The sequence below is a fragment of the Sardina pilchardus genome, chromosome 3, assembly GCF_963854185.1.
Source record: "Sardina pilchardus chromosome 3, fSarPil1.1, whole genome shotgun sequence".
NCBI classification, from domain to species: Eukaryota; Metazoa; Chordata; class Actinopteri; order Clupeiformes; family Clupeidae; genus Sardina; species Sardina pilchardus.
In genome coordinates this window covers 32595673-32612760 of record NC_084996.1, presented here as the reverse complement: position 1 = coordinate 32612760, position 17088 = coordinate 32595673, and the positions used below count along the sequence as shown (strand labels likewise).

At 40.2% G+C, this 17088-nt stretch overlaps 1 protein-coding gene across 1 annotated transcript; it reads left to right on the top strand.

The window, feature by feature from the left end:
- Positions 1 to 3174: 3174 nt before the first annotated feature.
- On the top strand, positions 3175 to 13722 carry polr3k (polymerase (RNA) III (DNA directed) polypeptide K). Its single transcript, XM_062531243.1, has 3 exons — positions 3175 to 3445; positions 13326 to 13413; positions 13502 to 13722. Exons 1-3 carry the CDS (start codon positions 3335 to 3337, stop codon positions 13627 to 13629), a joined length of 327 nt encoding a protein of 108 aa, XP_062387227.1. The 5' UTR covers positions 3175 to 3334; the 3' UTR covers positions 13630 to 13722.
- The last annotated feature ends 3366 nt before the right edge of the window (positions 13723 to 17088 follow it).

Sequence of the window (17088 nt, the reverse complement as noted above, 5' to 3'; positions counted from 1 at the left end):
TAATTATATTAACCTTCATTCGGTTTTAGGAAAGTAGTCACGCATAGTTCAAGGATATCCGTTTTCATTGAATACAATTAATGTTCAAAATAAAAAATATTGCTGGGATCATAGAAAAGATAAGTGTCTTGCAATGTTAACTTCTATGATTTGGTGAGCACTAGGCTACTGTAGGCCTATTAATGATAGACATGACACGTGAGCTAACGGGATAGTTACCTAGATGGAACTCTCTCAACGCGTAAAAGTTTGCCAATAGGCTGTGTAGCTATTTTCGGAAATTGAATTAAACAGTAGGCCTAAATGAACTAGATTCCATAGCCTACTGTAGGTAGGTTACCGTGGCATTGTGCTCACTTTTTCCTCGGTTGGAAATGTTAAATTGGCTGCTTATAGCTTAACTTATCTGTTTATCTGTATATCTGTTATATCCAATGAGTGACACCCGGCGCTCAACATAACACTTCACGGCATTCTCCTGATAACGTTAGTGGAATAGCCTAGATTTAATGTGAACGTGTAGGCCTACATAAAAAGACGCAGAGTGGCTACATGATACAGCGCATGTTTTGGGGTGAAAATGTTGCGCCCTTTAAAAGCAGGTGTAGCCTTATCCGAATCATTAAATCCATCAATTAGACAACAGAATTAGTAAGGTAAAGTTTTGTTTGTTTAGTAGCCTACCAGCTTGTATCAAAAGCAGGCTCGGATGAAGCTGGGAAGAATTAAACACGCGGTTACCACACCGTAGTATCAACCGTGATAATAATGATATTCGAAATTTACACGGTAATTGTTATCGTCCACATTTTTATCATGGTTTACCGTCACACCGGTAATCGTTACATCCCTAGTGGCAACCCTACCGCATGCGCTTGTACCCAGCGTGTTGTCGTGGAAACATAACATTCTGGCTGTCTTCCTAATTTGTGGTGTTGATGGCTGCAGGAGACGCTGTTATGTATGAACATCAGAAATGTCCAGGAGAAAATAGCTTTCGAGGACGCTACTGCGCTACTTGATCAATAAAATAGCTTAGCTACAGAAAAGTTACTTGGTTTTGTAAATAGCGACGTTACCGTCAAGCTACTGAAAAATGTGGTTATAGTAGCGTCGCTACAAAAGTAGCGACGCTACTGCTCATCACTGAGTGTGTGTGCGTGTGTGTGTGTGATCTGATATTGGAGTGACAGTGACGGCAGAGAACATAGTGAACATATACACATAGAGACACATAAAACACACACAAACAGACAAGCAGACACACACACACACTCATAGACAGAGAAGCACTCATACACAAAAGCAAGCGCACACATGCACACACTCATTTACATACATAAAAGTTGCAGTAGGGGATGGAGTAGGCGATGGAAACAAAAGCGTGCTTGATATTTGCAGAGAGAATGTGCATCTAGTTTTACTGGCTTTTCTGGATATAAGTTACTTTTGTTGTGTGCTAAATTAAATAAACAGTTTGAATACAGTGCCATTGGAGGTCAAAGGTCACCATTTTTGTGGTATCAGATGATCTCATGAATCTATGTACCATGTTTGATTATGACGATAGCTGAGAAATGACCTTACTTCCTGTTTTGCGACCATGGCGTCGTATTTAGATAGATGTCACAGCCAAGCTGTTTTGAATTTTGTTTTTTAAAAAAGCTGTTTGACACATTTGCTCAGCTTGGCCTGAAGATCATATGCCAAGTTGCATAAAGATTGGACAGAATATGTAGCCCCCTAGTGGTCACAGGTCCCCAGGATGATGTCATGAGTCTATATACCAAATTTGGTTGAGATATGTTAAAGGGTTGCTGAGAAATAGGCTTACTTCCTGTTTTGCGACATCTACGGCAAGTTTTATAGGCCGTCACAGCTAAAAGCCTTTGAATTTCAAGATGTTGAATGCATTTGTGTGTCATGGTATAAAGATAATCTGGGCAACATGTTGGAAAGATTAGACAACATTTGTGTCAAGAGAAGCCTTTTAAAGGTTTTTGATAAAATCAAAGATGGCAGAAAATCCAATATGGCTGAAAAAGACATTGAATTCGGCTTGGCCCAAGGGTTCCAGTGATACATTGTTTGTTAAAAATGGATGAACAGGTCAAAAGTTAATAAACATTCATGCCTGTTCAAATTTGACCTGTTGGTGGCGCTAGAGCACTCCAGCTAGAGTTGCCTACACAGTATCACCACTTGAGCCCCAGTTACGGGTGGTCTGCTATTAATTTATTACAATATTGGGGAGTTATTACATTATCTGGACCTGCGAAATGAAGGCTAACCTGATCATGTAATAACCTCCCGTTGATGCAATACGTTATTACATTATAAGTAAAAAGTGTATTACATTATTGGGAAATGCACTTTATTACATTATCGGGAAGTTATTACATTATCAGGTTGTATTACATTTTCAATGGACTCAAGTGCCATTTGTTTATTACATTATCGGGTTATACATTATCGGGGATTTATTACATTATCAGGTTCTACAAGGCTCTAGGATCCTTTTTTTATTTTTGTATTATTATTATTTTTAATTTATGTTTTCCCTTTCTTTATCTTTAACTTTAACGTTTCCTCTTAAAGCATACACAGATTTCCTGTTTACTAACAAAACTAGATGCGCGCGCACCCACGGGGCAGAAGACGCCGAATGGCCGGTCTTAAAGTTATAAAGTTAACCTAATAACCAGTTGCTGTACGCTATAATCGGCATTTTTTGTATGCCACTGTTGTCTAAATTATGATAACATCTCATTTATGAGCTTATTTCAGAGTTTGTCGTTCGTTTTCATTATTTATAAAACATCGTCTTTTTGGCGGTTTTGGTGGTTTCTGGCAAATATATGCATTACTTTACATTCCTGAACATTATCTAACCATCGTCATTTCGAATAGTGCTGTTTTCGGCACTAAAATTCATTTAAATCTTTTCACGGAGAGCAGCTGCTTAATGCTGTTCATGGTGCTTTCTGCCCCTTGCGTGCGCGCGCATGTTTTCGAGAAATCTATGTATAGATTACCATGATATTATGCCAAGTCACTCCTGTACAGTTGGTGGCGGTACTATGCACCAAAGAGATGTAATCTGCCAATAAACAAAGAAGAAGAAGAAGTTCTGCGCTCCAGTCCACTAAGTGGCAGTAGAGTGTGATACTAAGAACGGATGTTTCATCACTGAGCGAAACGTGTGAGAGTGACTTACATTGGTAAATTTGTAATGAAGTATTGTTGTTTAACTGTATGAAACCAATTCAGCCAGAAAGAAGCAACTTATTTTTTTCTGGATTAATAACCTGAATGCCTACTTATTGAAACGAGGATGCTCCTCTTTTGTCCAACATGTGGGAATGTGCTAATTGTTGAGGAGGGACAGAGATGCTACAGGTTCGCCTGCAACACATGTCCTTACGTGCACAATATTACAAGAAAGGTAAGCGTAGTCTACGTTTTTATGTGTAACTTGGACACCTGTTATAGGACTCGACACGCACACAGTGCACACACACACACACACACGCACGCGTGTTCACGCATACTGATTTCCTGAATCGCGAATTGATTCCTGAATTGCGAGTAGAGTAGCCTAACGTTCGTGTCATCAGCTTCAAAGGTGTATCCGATGGTTTTTAATGTTTCACACGTCTCTAAGTTAGATGGTCGTGTTTGTGGTAAGCCAAACCAGTTTTTAATGATGTCAGCTCATAGCTTCGATGCGATAGTGACGAAGCACAGCTTTTTGTGTCCCAGTGTCATGGCCCATGGCAGTGTTTTAGCTCATCTCTGGGCCAGTCGGCGCAGATCCACCTTTCCGCTACTTCTCACAGAGCTGTCAACTCTCATGCTTTCGTGACACACGATTTTGCCTGTTTACACACGCACACACGCCATACACCCATTTTCTCACGCAAAACAAACTCTTATCTTGGGTGAGACCTGAGACTCGTTCGTTCCTTTTTATTTCAAACTCCTCGACGTCCGCGGGAGAAACCTTATATTGTCGAGAAAATCGCCAATCTGGTCAAAGACTAGGTAGCTCCTATGTTGTTACAATCAATGTCACAAATCATATATAGGCCTATCGTTAATTAAGCTTCAAAGAAATTAGTTTGTCTGGATGAACTGGATTCCCTACATGTTAACTTTAGACTAACTTGTTGCACTTTTGTTGCACTGTTTGTTTGCTGGAACGTGTGGATGAATAATGAAACATTGCAAGACACTCATCTCTTATATGATCCAGGAAAGATTTTCTTCGACTTGTTTTGGACATGTATTTTATCTAATGACACAGAAAGCAAAATTGCTTCCTTGTTAAACGTATTTCTTAAAGCGACAGGCACTCAATTATACACACCACTAATGCACACTCAATTAGACCTACACTACACACCACTTAAAGATATGACTAAGTGTAATAGTCAATAGCTACTAGTACTTATACAGATTGTAAACCAAACATTATCAACAAAATATGTACACTTATATATGAATTCCAAAATATATGGTATAGAAACATGATAACAATTTTCTCTCTCTCTTTTGTGTGTGTGTGTGTGTGTGGACGGTCGAGCAGAATCTTGGATGACCACTTGTGTGAATGATCACACAATATTCAATATTAGGCTACAGATGATTAAATCACCAAATACACTAAAATGGTAAACAATAATTGTTTACCATTGACAACACTAGGCTGAGTGCGGGACAACTTTTTGGTCACTCCTGACAGAATCTCACTCCAAGGTTTTTTGAAAAGTCGGCAGCTCTGGAACTTCACATGTCTTGTCGGAATGCGCTGTATTCCTATGGGTGACGTCAAGCGACTTTAACACACCCGGCGCAAAGCATTCCGGTACTGCTCGTTACAGCTGCTGCAGCATCTTCCACAGTCAAGAGTAGGGTACGAACGTTAGCGTGGACTTCAGCTATCTCTTCAGGAGACATCATCCTCAATTGATTGAATTTGGGCCAGAGAAGAAGAGCAACTTTGTGAAGCATGTTCACCTGAACTTTGTCCACAATGAACACGGCATGCCTTTGGCGCACAAAGGCTTGCTGCGGAGAGTCGGTGGGAGAGGGCCGACAATGTCTCTTCAGCCTCTCAACCCAGAGGCAGACCAGGTTTATCGTTGGGTATTTGTCACCCTCCAACTCTCTCTGGGCTTCATAGAATGGCTCCAAAAAAGTGACCAGAAGGCTCAATGAGTCAGGTGCAATATGTTCGATGTGCTCAAGCTCACCGCGGGTCTCCAGCTTCTCCCGTAGCTCTGTGTAGATGTCCTGCACTGACTTCAGTGTGAGGTACACTGTGCTAAATCGTGTGTCCCCCATCTGTAGCACTGTCTTCGATAATTGCGCCACCAGGCCAGATTGTTTCAGATATCTCACGAGTCCTTTAGCAACAGAGATGGTCTCTCCTATATCAGGCGCGTTGTCGGCCAGTGCGTTGGTATGCAGACCGTGCCGAAGGACAGTATTAATAAGGTGATCAAGACAAGAAAGCCTCCTATTGACCCCTTGCTGAAACGTCACAAAGTGACGTGACAGCGCCGGACGGCACCATGAAGGACGGCGGAAAGATAAGAGATGTACGGCAAATTACATTATGAAGAAGTGAACACCTTCACTTCATCTTTTGTAGTTCAATGTAGGGTCATTCCGTGTCAAATCACCCAATTTCAGCCAATTTGGAAAGTGACCCTCTCCAAAAAAATCTGAAATAAATCACAGGTGTTTGTAGCCTAGACCTATGCACAAATCTTAAATAGTATGTCTGGATCACTAATGGTTTAAAAACTGCAGCCCTTTGAAGCTTCAAGTCATTTTAAGCATTGTGGTGAACAATCCTTTTTGGTCAACTTGCAACGTTATTGGTTCTTTTGGTATTTCATACACATCAGTGAAACTATGTGAATGGAAGCACATTTTCCTGTTGAATTAAGAAATCTAATCAGATGAGACGTGTCTTGTGTAATTTCCCCTCTGCAAAGCTCTGAAAATGGCTATAAATTCATTATGTGAAAAGACATCATCACTTTTGAAGGCTTCTCATTCGAAAGGTATGTGCCACAAATTTCATCAGGTTTTTTTCCCACTCATATATGGACTATAAGGTCATGTCCATGCATCAACTTTGGTTGTAATCGTTGTCATATTGTCAGAGCATTTTGTTTTAATTGGGCTTGATTTTCAAAAAGCCCATTTTCGTCCTATCATTTCACCATGTGGACAGTTAACAGGATTTTTTTTCAATTTTACCATATCACATTCTGTATGTGAGGATCATCTGTCCAAAATGTGGGCTTGTTGCTGAGTTTCTTTATTGGAGATATGATTTTTGGAAAATATTCTCTATAAATCCACTGAACTTGCATTGGATCTGCAGTACTACTTTGCACCACATGGGGTGCTCTTTTAACACAATGGAAGTCAATGGAAGAGTAAGAGATTCACTTGTTTGCTGCACATATCCAATCTAAACACACATTTTATGGTTCATAGTTGAATTTCTCCAAGTAATTATTGCAACATGAACAACATACTACTCATAAATAAATGTTATTTAGAGAAAATAAGCGGATCAAGCAAATTATACACACATAAGACTGACTGGTCATCATACATACAAGATACTCGATGAGTTATCTCCTTTTCATGAATGCGTCTTGGATCCAGGCAATAGCGTTTTAAGCCCTCATACCTTTTGATTAAAACTTTTATGTGATGGAAACATGCATGGTCATCTTCATCAAGTGAAATATCTGCTCTAAACTGCATCTGACGCTTTTTCTGCATCTGATAATGCACTGAATTCTTGAAACCCCTTTTTTCTTGAATATGTTCATGACTTTCATTTTCCAACTTCTATGGTGGTGTAGAAAACTGTTACAAAGATGGCAAGCTAAATCCTCTTGCTGCATGTATGATCAGTCAGTCTTATGTGTGTATATTTAGCTTGATCAGTTTATTTAGCTAAATAAGATTTATTTATGAGTAGTATGTTGTTCATGTTGCAATCATTACTTGGAGCAATTCAACTATGAACCATAAAATGTGTGTTTAGATTGGATATGTGCAGCAAACAAGTGAATCTCTTACTCTTCCATTGACTTCCATTGTATTAAAAGAGCATCCCATGTGGTGCAAAGTAGTACTGCAGATCCAATGCAAGTTCAGTGGATTTATAGAGAATATTTTCCAAAAATCATATCTCCAATAAAGAAACTCAGCAACAAGCCCAAATTTTGGACAGATGATCCTCACATACAGAATGTGATATGGTAAAATTAAAAAAAATCCTGTTAACTGTCCACATGGTGAAATGATAGGACGAAAATGGGCTTTTTGAAAATCAAGCCCAATTAAAACAAAATGCTCTGACAATATGACAACGATTACAACCAAAGTTGATGCATGGACATGACCTTATAGTCCATATATGAGTGGGAAAAAAACCTGATGAAATTTGTGGCACATACCTTTCGAATGAGAAGCCTTCAAAAGTGATGATGTCTTTTCACATAATGAATTTATAGCCATTTTCAGAGCTTTGCAGAGGGGAAATTACACAAGACACGTCTCATCTGATTAGATTTCTTAATTCAACAGGAAAATGTGCTTCCATTCACATAGTTTCACTGATGTGTGTGAAATACCAAATGAACCAATAACGTTGCAAGTTGACCAAAAAGGACTGTTCACCACAATGCTTAAAATGACTTGAAGCTTCAAAGGGCTGTAGATTTTAAACCATTAGTGATCCAGGTATACTATTTCAGATTTGTGCATAGGTCTAGTCTACAAACACCTGTGATTTATTTCAGATTTTTTCGGAGAGGGTCACTTTCCGGCACTGGGTGATTTGACACGGAATGACCCTGTATTACTTTGGTCAGCGTCTGGTAGTCATATAAACATGCCAGAGGTGTTGTAAAGTGAAATGGGTTGTGATCGCAAATTTACATAGTTATTAAACTAGTGATAACACTAACATAGGGCAGCTAGATCGTAGTCTACTGTTAATATTAGCCTACTGTATATTAACACCCATATTAAGTATTTCTGGGCTAAAATATTTCAAACCGATTTGGCCACTTTATTTGTAATGCTCTTAACAGATGTAACATAGTCAAAACATAACATATCAGTATATGAAATAACGTTAGCGGTCATTGAACACTATTATTAGCTAACGTAGGTAACGTTTATCCTAGCACTGAACTCGTTAAATGCGCCGTCCCATTCAGAGTTTATGGTTGCTATAACAACCCTTGCTGAGCTAAGTAGACGGACCAGATGACAGTGCAATCGTGGTTGAAATACTCCCGAAACACTCAAGAAAACAAAGCAAAATATATCTGTATCAAGTAATCGGATGTTGATTCCTTACAAACAATATGCTAGCAGTGTGGAAGGGCATTATGAAGGTAAAATTTCAATATAATCTCTGAGCTAGCGCTATACGTCCCATCAGAACCCATTGATTTGACTCGTCTTCTTGCCGTCCAGCTAGCTATTTCGCTGTGGCGCGAACTTTTATGACATCATTGGCAAGGGGTCAATATGGTTCCAGGGCTTTTATTATGTTGCTGCCTTGATCTGTTACCCACACTATTCGGCTGAGGAAGCTAGGGTCGAGGCCAAATTTGCTGACCAGCAGGCGCACTGTCTCGCGTCTGACATTTCTCCCCGTTTTGGCATCCTCCACGGGAAACATTGCTGTAGTGAGAGTTTTACCAACTAATGTATAGTCGTCGGTGATATAATGGCACGTTATTGCGATGTGACTGAGCTTTTTGTAGTCATCAGTCCACATATCTGTGCTCATCCCTATGTCTCCATTCATCAGAGCATCTTTGAGCATCTGTGCCAGAACTTCTCTCCTCTCATCGGCCTTTTCTAGGCAAGCCTTGGAAACAGTACTATGGTGAGGTAGGATGTACTGGGCCGAAACATGACCATATGTAGCACCAACGTTGATCAATTCTTGAGCTAGCCCCTGGAAGCCCTGGCCACTTACAGCGTAAAACGGCCTTATGTCCTTGCAGCAAAACTCAACGCATTTCTCCGCGAGGGCTTGCCTCGCCCTCAGGGGTATGCTGCTCAACGAAGTGACAAACGACGACATTGAAGGCTGACTACTATCATCCCTTCTGCCATGGCAAGCCTGCTTCATGTGTCGGTTCATGGTCGAAGTCCCCGTTTTTTTGCTGTCATAGACCAGCAGCGTGCCACACTTAATGCATTGGACAAAGCCAACGCAAATGTTGTCACTTCCCACTCTTCCATACGTCCGACTTTCCTCCAGACTTGCTCAAAGTTAATTCTCCTGATTTAATTTTCTTCTTTATATCGTCCAACTCCATGTTGCGCTTAAGATAGGCCACACAATGTTCTACAGCAGAGCAGCAGTGTGATGCGTGCAAGTGGACTGGAGGAGACCGTGCGCATGACACGTCAGTGTTTCCCACACATAGACAAATTTGTGGCGGTGCGCCACAGATTCAGCACCGGCCGCCACATATTGCGTTTCGTTATTCTTTTATTTATTTATTTATTCTTATTTTGAAACGCTATTGAAATACACGCAGCATTCGTAAAGCTGAATTTTCTTTCCCTGCGCTCCCTCTCTGTCACTCGCGCGTCTGTCTCTCATTCACACAGACACACGCACAGCCCCTACCCTCCGTGCACACCGCGGCTGTCTGTCTCCTTGAAAACCAATAGTCAATAGCTACTAGTACTTATACAGATTGTAAACCAAACATTATCAACAAAATATGTACACTTATATATGAATTCCAAAATATATGGTATAGAAACATGATAACAATTTCGGAGTGATTATTTGCACCCGGGTGTAAATAGTGGAATGGAGGCATTTTCTTATTTGCACCCAAACCGGAAATGCGTGCTATCCAACATAGCGGGACCATCTTGGCAGGAGATGGCCTACCTAAATCTAACAACTTAGGATTATTAAAACTATATTTGAGATGGGAAAGTGGTGCTAAATATCCACAAACTTTATTCAGTGAACGGGTAAAGCCGTCCGTTTGCAAGCAAAATCAAGAAACACGATCTTTTAGTTTTGTTTACCGTTACCTAGCAACCCCAACAAGTGTGTCAATTTGTAGTATTCTCCCCTTGTACTTCGACGGGGCGCAGTACAGCGGTAAAGTAACCAGGTTACCATGCCCGAGGTGTTGGGTTCGAAACTCAGCTGAAATTCGTTTTTTTTTGCCTGCCAAGGTACGCACCATGACTTCTTTTTTCTTAGATGACGTTACCTCGCGGCAAATAAGAGTTTGTGCTTTTTGAACCTGTCAAAGATTGACTGGTTTTATTTCAGTTATGAGTAGGCCTACAGTTAAGTAGAAGTAGGCTTCAGTAGTTGTTAGAAAGGTTGTGTTTTGACTTTGAGCCCCCAACGCTGCCTGGAAGGCGCTTAGGCGTGGGTTAAGGTTAAGGTTAGGGTTAAGGTAAATGATGGTTTAAAGTAGCTTGTCTTTGATGAAGCTACCACATGACCACTCATTACCCTAATATTTGTATAATCACTTCCAAGTAACCCAGACATGGCAAAACAGCTAAAAACTGTTAAAAACTAAATTAGGCCTAGCCTACTGTAGAGCTGGTAAATACACAGGCCTATTGACAGAGAACATGGATGTTAGACATCTGGTGTAAATAGTATTGTTGATTATTACACTATTTACACCCGGGTGTAAATAGTAATGTTGATTATTACACTATTTACACCCGGGTGTAAATAGTAATGTTGATTATTACACTATTTACACCCGGGTGTAAATAGTAATGTTGATTATTTGCACCCGGGTGTAAATAGTAATGTTCATTATTTACACCCGGGTGCAAATAGTCTCTGCCTAACAATTTTCTCTCTCTCTTTTGTGTGTGTGTGTGTGTGTGGACGGTCGAGCAGAGCTGCTCGGGTAGAAGCATAAATTTCTCCCGCAACTTTTGTAGTCTATACGTGCAACTTAATGACCAAACAGTAGAAGTAAACTCATTCTCCTTGGCCCGCTCTCGTGCGTGCTCAATGGACAGCCGCCCTCCACATGCACATTTAATCCAAATAAAACATTCACAATCGTGGACGTATTGACGCACAGAAGACGACTAGCTAAATTACTGTTATATTCGGTTAGCATCATTAGTAGGCTATGCTGCAGACATTTGTATTCAAGTTGACTGACCAACAATGTTTTTCAACTCCAAGACTTAAAAGGGCCTGTCCCAAGGAGAAAAAGTATTAGCTTACCTTGAAACTTAAACACATGTGGGGAAACTGAACAGTCCAACCAGTAGAGTATGATGAGCTTAGCCTGCTATGTTTACAATATTTTGAGGGTTCAACCAGACAGCTGAATTTAAGAAGTGGAGTTGTAATATGAATAGTAGGCCTAGGCTATAATCTGCATAAAGTTTGCTGTTATGAATATCAGAAATGTCAGTATAGGCCTATATAATGTAAATAATTACATAATGTGTGTGTGTTTCAAATCAAGACAAGCTTAACATCTTGGTAAAAAAAAAATACATTATATGAAAGGAGAACGATAAAAAGGCGATGCAATGAAAAATATGGGTCGTCGCCAGACAAGGGGCGACCACCACACATTGCCTTCTAATCTGTGGGAAACACTGCACGTGTTGCATTTTGTTACTTGCAACTTTGTACACATTTTGTTACTTAAGCCTACCTCGCTAAAAATATAATATTTCAGATAAGGGCATAGTCTCTCCACCCAGTTGGGCTAATAAAGAAATTCTATATATATTTAAAAAAAAAAAAAAAAAACAGTAATGCTTGATCAAAGGCCCGACCCGGCCCGGCCCGAGGATAGTAGCGGGAAATATCGGCCCGGCTCGGGCAGAGAATCTAACCTCTATGCTGGATTAGTGTATAACATCAAAAAATCGATGGTCATCAGATATGGTATGGTGTGCAGTGCACGTCCATAGTAGTGACATATTCGCACGCCCAATATAGTTACAACCGCTTTCGAGTTTCGAAATGTTTGAAGAGGTGTGACAATGTTTGTAAGATGTATGACAGAATCTCTCACGTGAGACGTTTTTCAAGATAATGGATTGGTTAGGATTGATCAGAGGGTGGTAGTGTTTCACGATTTGAGCTATAACTTAGCACATAACCTGCTCCCGACCAGGTTTGGTTGGCAGCATAAGACACCATGGTGATACAGCGACGCTAAAACAGATCCACTTTCGTATGACGGTATACCCTGGCTTTGAGTGCAACATACCTCGCTAAGCCACTAATCGGGCTTCATAGGACACCCCACAGGTCACACTAGCTTATCGCAGAATAATAAAAAAACAAATAAGCCACACTCATCTCACTTAGCATAGCCTATAACTGTTGCTGTCCATGTATGTAAAAGCAGGGGTGAAGGTACTTTTGAATCTTGCCAGTAGTCTACTATGAATGTTTCTCATAGGGAAACGTGTGCATGCAAAAATTTCAACACACCCATGGTAGGCCTATGGTCTATCGGGAGGACTCATATAGACGAGCATAGAACAATAAATGCATGTGTAGAGTGAGATGTGCGCATTTGGGCTGTCGTTTTGAAACAGTCAGACGTGCACATGTAGTCCTTCTGCCTAATGCATGGGCATCGCTGTAACTTTAATTTGAAGATCCCTTGCTGTTTCGGTTCGTTTTTTGTTTCGTAGGCTATAACCAAATCAGAACTGCTTCCATCTATTAACCTAGCTCGTTGTTGACCAACACTGGCCTAGACATGCTACCGCTGCTTGTTTTGCACTGAAAGTTCACTTCTTCTCGTCTGCTACACCTAGACGTCACACCCTCATCTGAATAGATAGTTCAGGATTGGTTGGTGAGTGTTCACGTTGTTACTGAGAGGGAGGGGGAGAGGTTACGATGGATAGGGACACAGGTCTGCACAGAACGGCAGTGTTGCCGCCATAGACAGTAAAATGTTGCCGCTTGCAAAATTAACAAATTGTGAAATACTCGATATTTGCGATATGACAAAAAATTTCTCACATACTGTAAACGGCGATATATCGAGTATATTCGGTATATCGCCCAGCCCTAATATATATGTGTATATATTGTCTGTATGTCTTTTGTTGTTGTTTACTGTAACATTTGTATACATTCACATTGTTACATTCATAGCCAAGAAAGGCTGAAGTGGAAAGGGACAAGGTACACATTTTTGTTGATTGATGCTTCTGAATGCCTCCTGCACAGTCCCGGGCCTTATGATTTTTATTTTATTTTATTATTATAGGTAAACGACAGAAAATATCCAAAGCTAAAAGAGGTTGATGATGTGCTTGGAGGAGCTGCAGCATGGGAAAATGTTGATTCCACGGCAGGTATGTTGTGGGGCGTTCTTTGTGCTTTCAGTATGCTTCAATACAGTGTCACTGTATCACAGTCATTATCTCTTGCGGCTTTTTTTAGAAACCTGTCCAAAGTGTGAACATCCAAGAGCTTACTTCATGCAGATTCAAACTAGATCAGCGGATGAGCCAATGACTACCTTCTACAAATGTTGCAATGCTCAGTGCGGACATCGGTGGAGAGATTAACATGAGTCTGTACAGTGAAAACTATTATTAAAAATGTTTCAATGTAAATACAACTAATAATGAATGTCTATATTGAATAAAATGTTGACAAAAGTTATTGTCTTGATGTGATTTCCTTCACTTGCTGAACAAATGAGTCAGCTAATATAATGTAAGAAAGTGTGTTTCATTTTGCTACGAGACATTTTACATTTTGTGTGAGCAAAAGTTGGATATTTGTGTAGAGTTTTGCAAAGAAGACAGGAATTTTTGTGTAAGGAGTTGTAAAAAAAAACCTGTCAGGTGGATTTGTAGTAAAAAGTAATGACAGTCCACAGTACGCAATGGCTGATGGCCACCCCCCAACGAAACAGTCAAAGGGTTATATTCATCCATTTCCCAATGTTGGGTTCAGGCAATGGTCAGCTGAAAAGTATACATAGTACTTTCACTCCTGTAACAACAGCCTTTAGTTTTAGTTCACCATTGTGAAGTGTGTGTGGGGGGGTCATAGAACATTAGGGACTTTTGTTGGAACAGTTTAACATTTACTTGCCAAAATACATTTATACAAATATTTCCATGGAGAACTGGTGTTTATCTGCTTGCTTGAGTAGCCCAACTTTGGTTATTCAATGCTCATATATCCATCTCCCATTCTAAAAAAGTAAAACATTCTTGAATGCTACGCAGCTGCTCATTGGTCGGTATATTGTACCATTCATTATAGGAAGTCATTAGCCTGGGAGTTCCCATCCTGCCTTGTGCGGTGGTAGGCGCTAGCAAGGCCAGGAAGTCATGGAAATACATTTTTTGTAAGGGAAAAATCCTAGAATTTTACATTTGACCCAGAGTGGGACCCTGGAAATAACTCCTCTTTGCTGTCTCCATCCTTTCTGTTTACAAAAAAAGAAAGTTTTAAATCAATGATAGCCTTGAAGTTTCGAGTTAGGAAATGAGCTAAACATTGTTTCAGAATAACCAACAACTAAGTTTTGAAATTGCTGTGTGCATGCATTCTCATTCGCTCTCCTAGTGAGTCTCTTTGTTGCATAAGGTTGGACAACTACATTTGTCTATTTTGCAGAAAAATATAATTAGCCTACTGTTATGCAGTTAATGGGTTAGAGTGTAATAAAGAGTTGAGAAGTTAGGGAATATTCTATGTACTGTACTTGTTGTTAAGTAGCCTGATGAAACGTAGTTTCACTGCACTAAACTGCTCTAAAGCGCACTTATTGTCATTCTATAAGCAAGAATAACAATATGATCTGAGTGCTGATAAGGGAAGGGAATTACACTGTGTTCCAAATTATTATGCAAATTGGATTTAAGTGTCATAAACATTTTGTCAAATAAACTCATGAATGGTATTGTGTATCTAGGCTCTTTAGATGTTACATCTGTGATAACTAGTTTGCCAGGTAAGCCCAATCAAAGGAAAACTACTTTAAAAGTATGTTCCACATTATAAAGCAAGCCACAGGTTTTAAGCAACATGGGAAAGAAAAAGGATCTCTCTACTGCTGAAAAGCATGACATTGTGCACTCCCTTGGACAAGGTATGAAATCATTGGATATTTTCTGAAAACTTATGCTTGATCATGGTACTGTGAGGAAATCTGTTGCTGATTCATAGCACAGGCAGATTGGTGCAGACAAAGGCATAATAAGGAACAGTGGCGGTTCTAGACTGAATTACTCCCCAGGCGAGATCCTCCACGAGCGCCCCCATGAGTGTTTTTTGACGCACTTTGCGTCAGTCGGGCTCATAGGGTTAAGCGCTCATGCCGCCCCATACAAGATGCCGCCCCGGGCGACCGCCCGGTTCGCCCGTACCTAAAACCGCCACTGATAAGGAAGGTTTCTGCCAGACAAATTCATAGGATTAAGAGAGCAACTGCTAAAAATGCCATTGCAATTTGAAGCTGCTGGTGCCTCTGGAGTCCCGCAAACCTCCAGGTGCAGGATCCCTAAGAAGTTTGCAAGTGTGCATAAACCCACTATCAGCGACTCCTAAACAATGCTCACAAGCAGAAACAGTTGCAGTGGGCTCAGGAATACATGAATACTAATTTTCAAAGAGGTTTGAGTGCCGTGCAACCCTAGATGGTCCAGATGGATGGAGTAATGGATGGTTGGTGAATGGCCACCATGTACCAGCGAGGCTGAGACATCAGCAAGGAGGTGGTAGTCATGTTTCGGGACGGAATCATGGGGAGAGAGCTGGTAGGCCCCTTTAGGGTCTCTGATGGTGTGAAAATGAGAGTAGAGTTTCTGACTGACCACTTTCTTCCGTGGTACAAAAAGAAGAACCCTGCATGCCTTCCATTGCAAAATCAATTGTATGCATGACAAATGCTACAAAGAACACCTCTGGGTCATTGGCTACTATGGACAGGAAAAGGAGAGAATCTCATGGTATGGCCCCCATCTTCCCCTGACCTCAACCCTATTGAGAACCATCATCAAGTAAAAGATCTATTGGGTGGGAGGCAGTTCACATCCAAGCAGCAGCTCTGGGAGGCTATTCTGACATTCTGACAGCTCTGGGAGGCTATTCTGCAAATACATTAAAGCATAAACTTTCCAAGAACTCACAAGTTCATTGGACGCATGAACTGCTAAATAACTATAACCACAACCATAACCATAACCAGTTGTGAAAGTGATATCAATGAAGGGGTCCTAATGATAACATGGAACTTGTCCTGTTGATGTTTTTGATCTAAATAACTTTTTATTTAATTTACATCACCTCTGTGATGCTGCAAATTCAACAAATTACCATGTTTAGTTCTTATAAAGTATCTTGAAACTAATAATTTGGAACAGTGCATTTGGAGTTTTTTTGTTTATTAAATACTGCTATAATTGGGAGGTTTGTTCAACAAAATTTTAATTATTCTCTAATGGTTGATGACTTTAAAATTAGACTGACTGGCTTTTGCATGAACTATTTAGGAAAATCTGAGAAAAATGTGATTTGCATAATAATTGGGAACGCAGTGTAGTATGTAGCCTATGAACCGTACGGACTATGAACACAAGGTTTTAGGACAACTTTCTGACGTTGATTCTTACATGAAGCTGACTGGTAATCCCACAGCGTCCTTTAAAGGGAGGTTGACATCTTTGTAATGGATGGCTTTGATGAACAGTGTTTAACGCTTTAGAGGGATTATCTCATTACTGACATTCCAGTCAACGTCCAAGTACCAATCTTGGTAAGCGCCATGACTTATGTCCAGTTTATATTACAGAAGTTGCTTATTAGTCATTTAATTTGGTCTAATCATATTGGCTTATTATTTACAAAAAACAGAATTAATTACCATTTCAACTTTGTGTGATGACACAGAAGGTTGGAGTTTGGTGAGCAATTGCCAATAGCATTTTAATGTGGTCTTTGAAATGTCCATAATACCAGTCTGTGTATTTGTGTCGAGTTAAATACCCCGATACACACAAGTTGGGGAT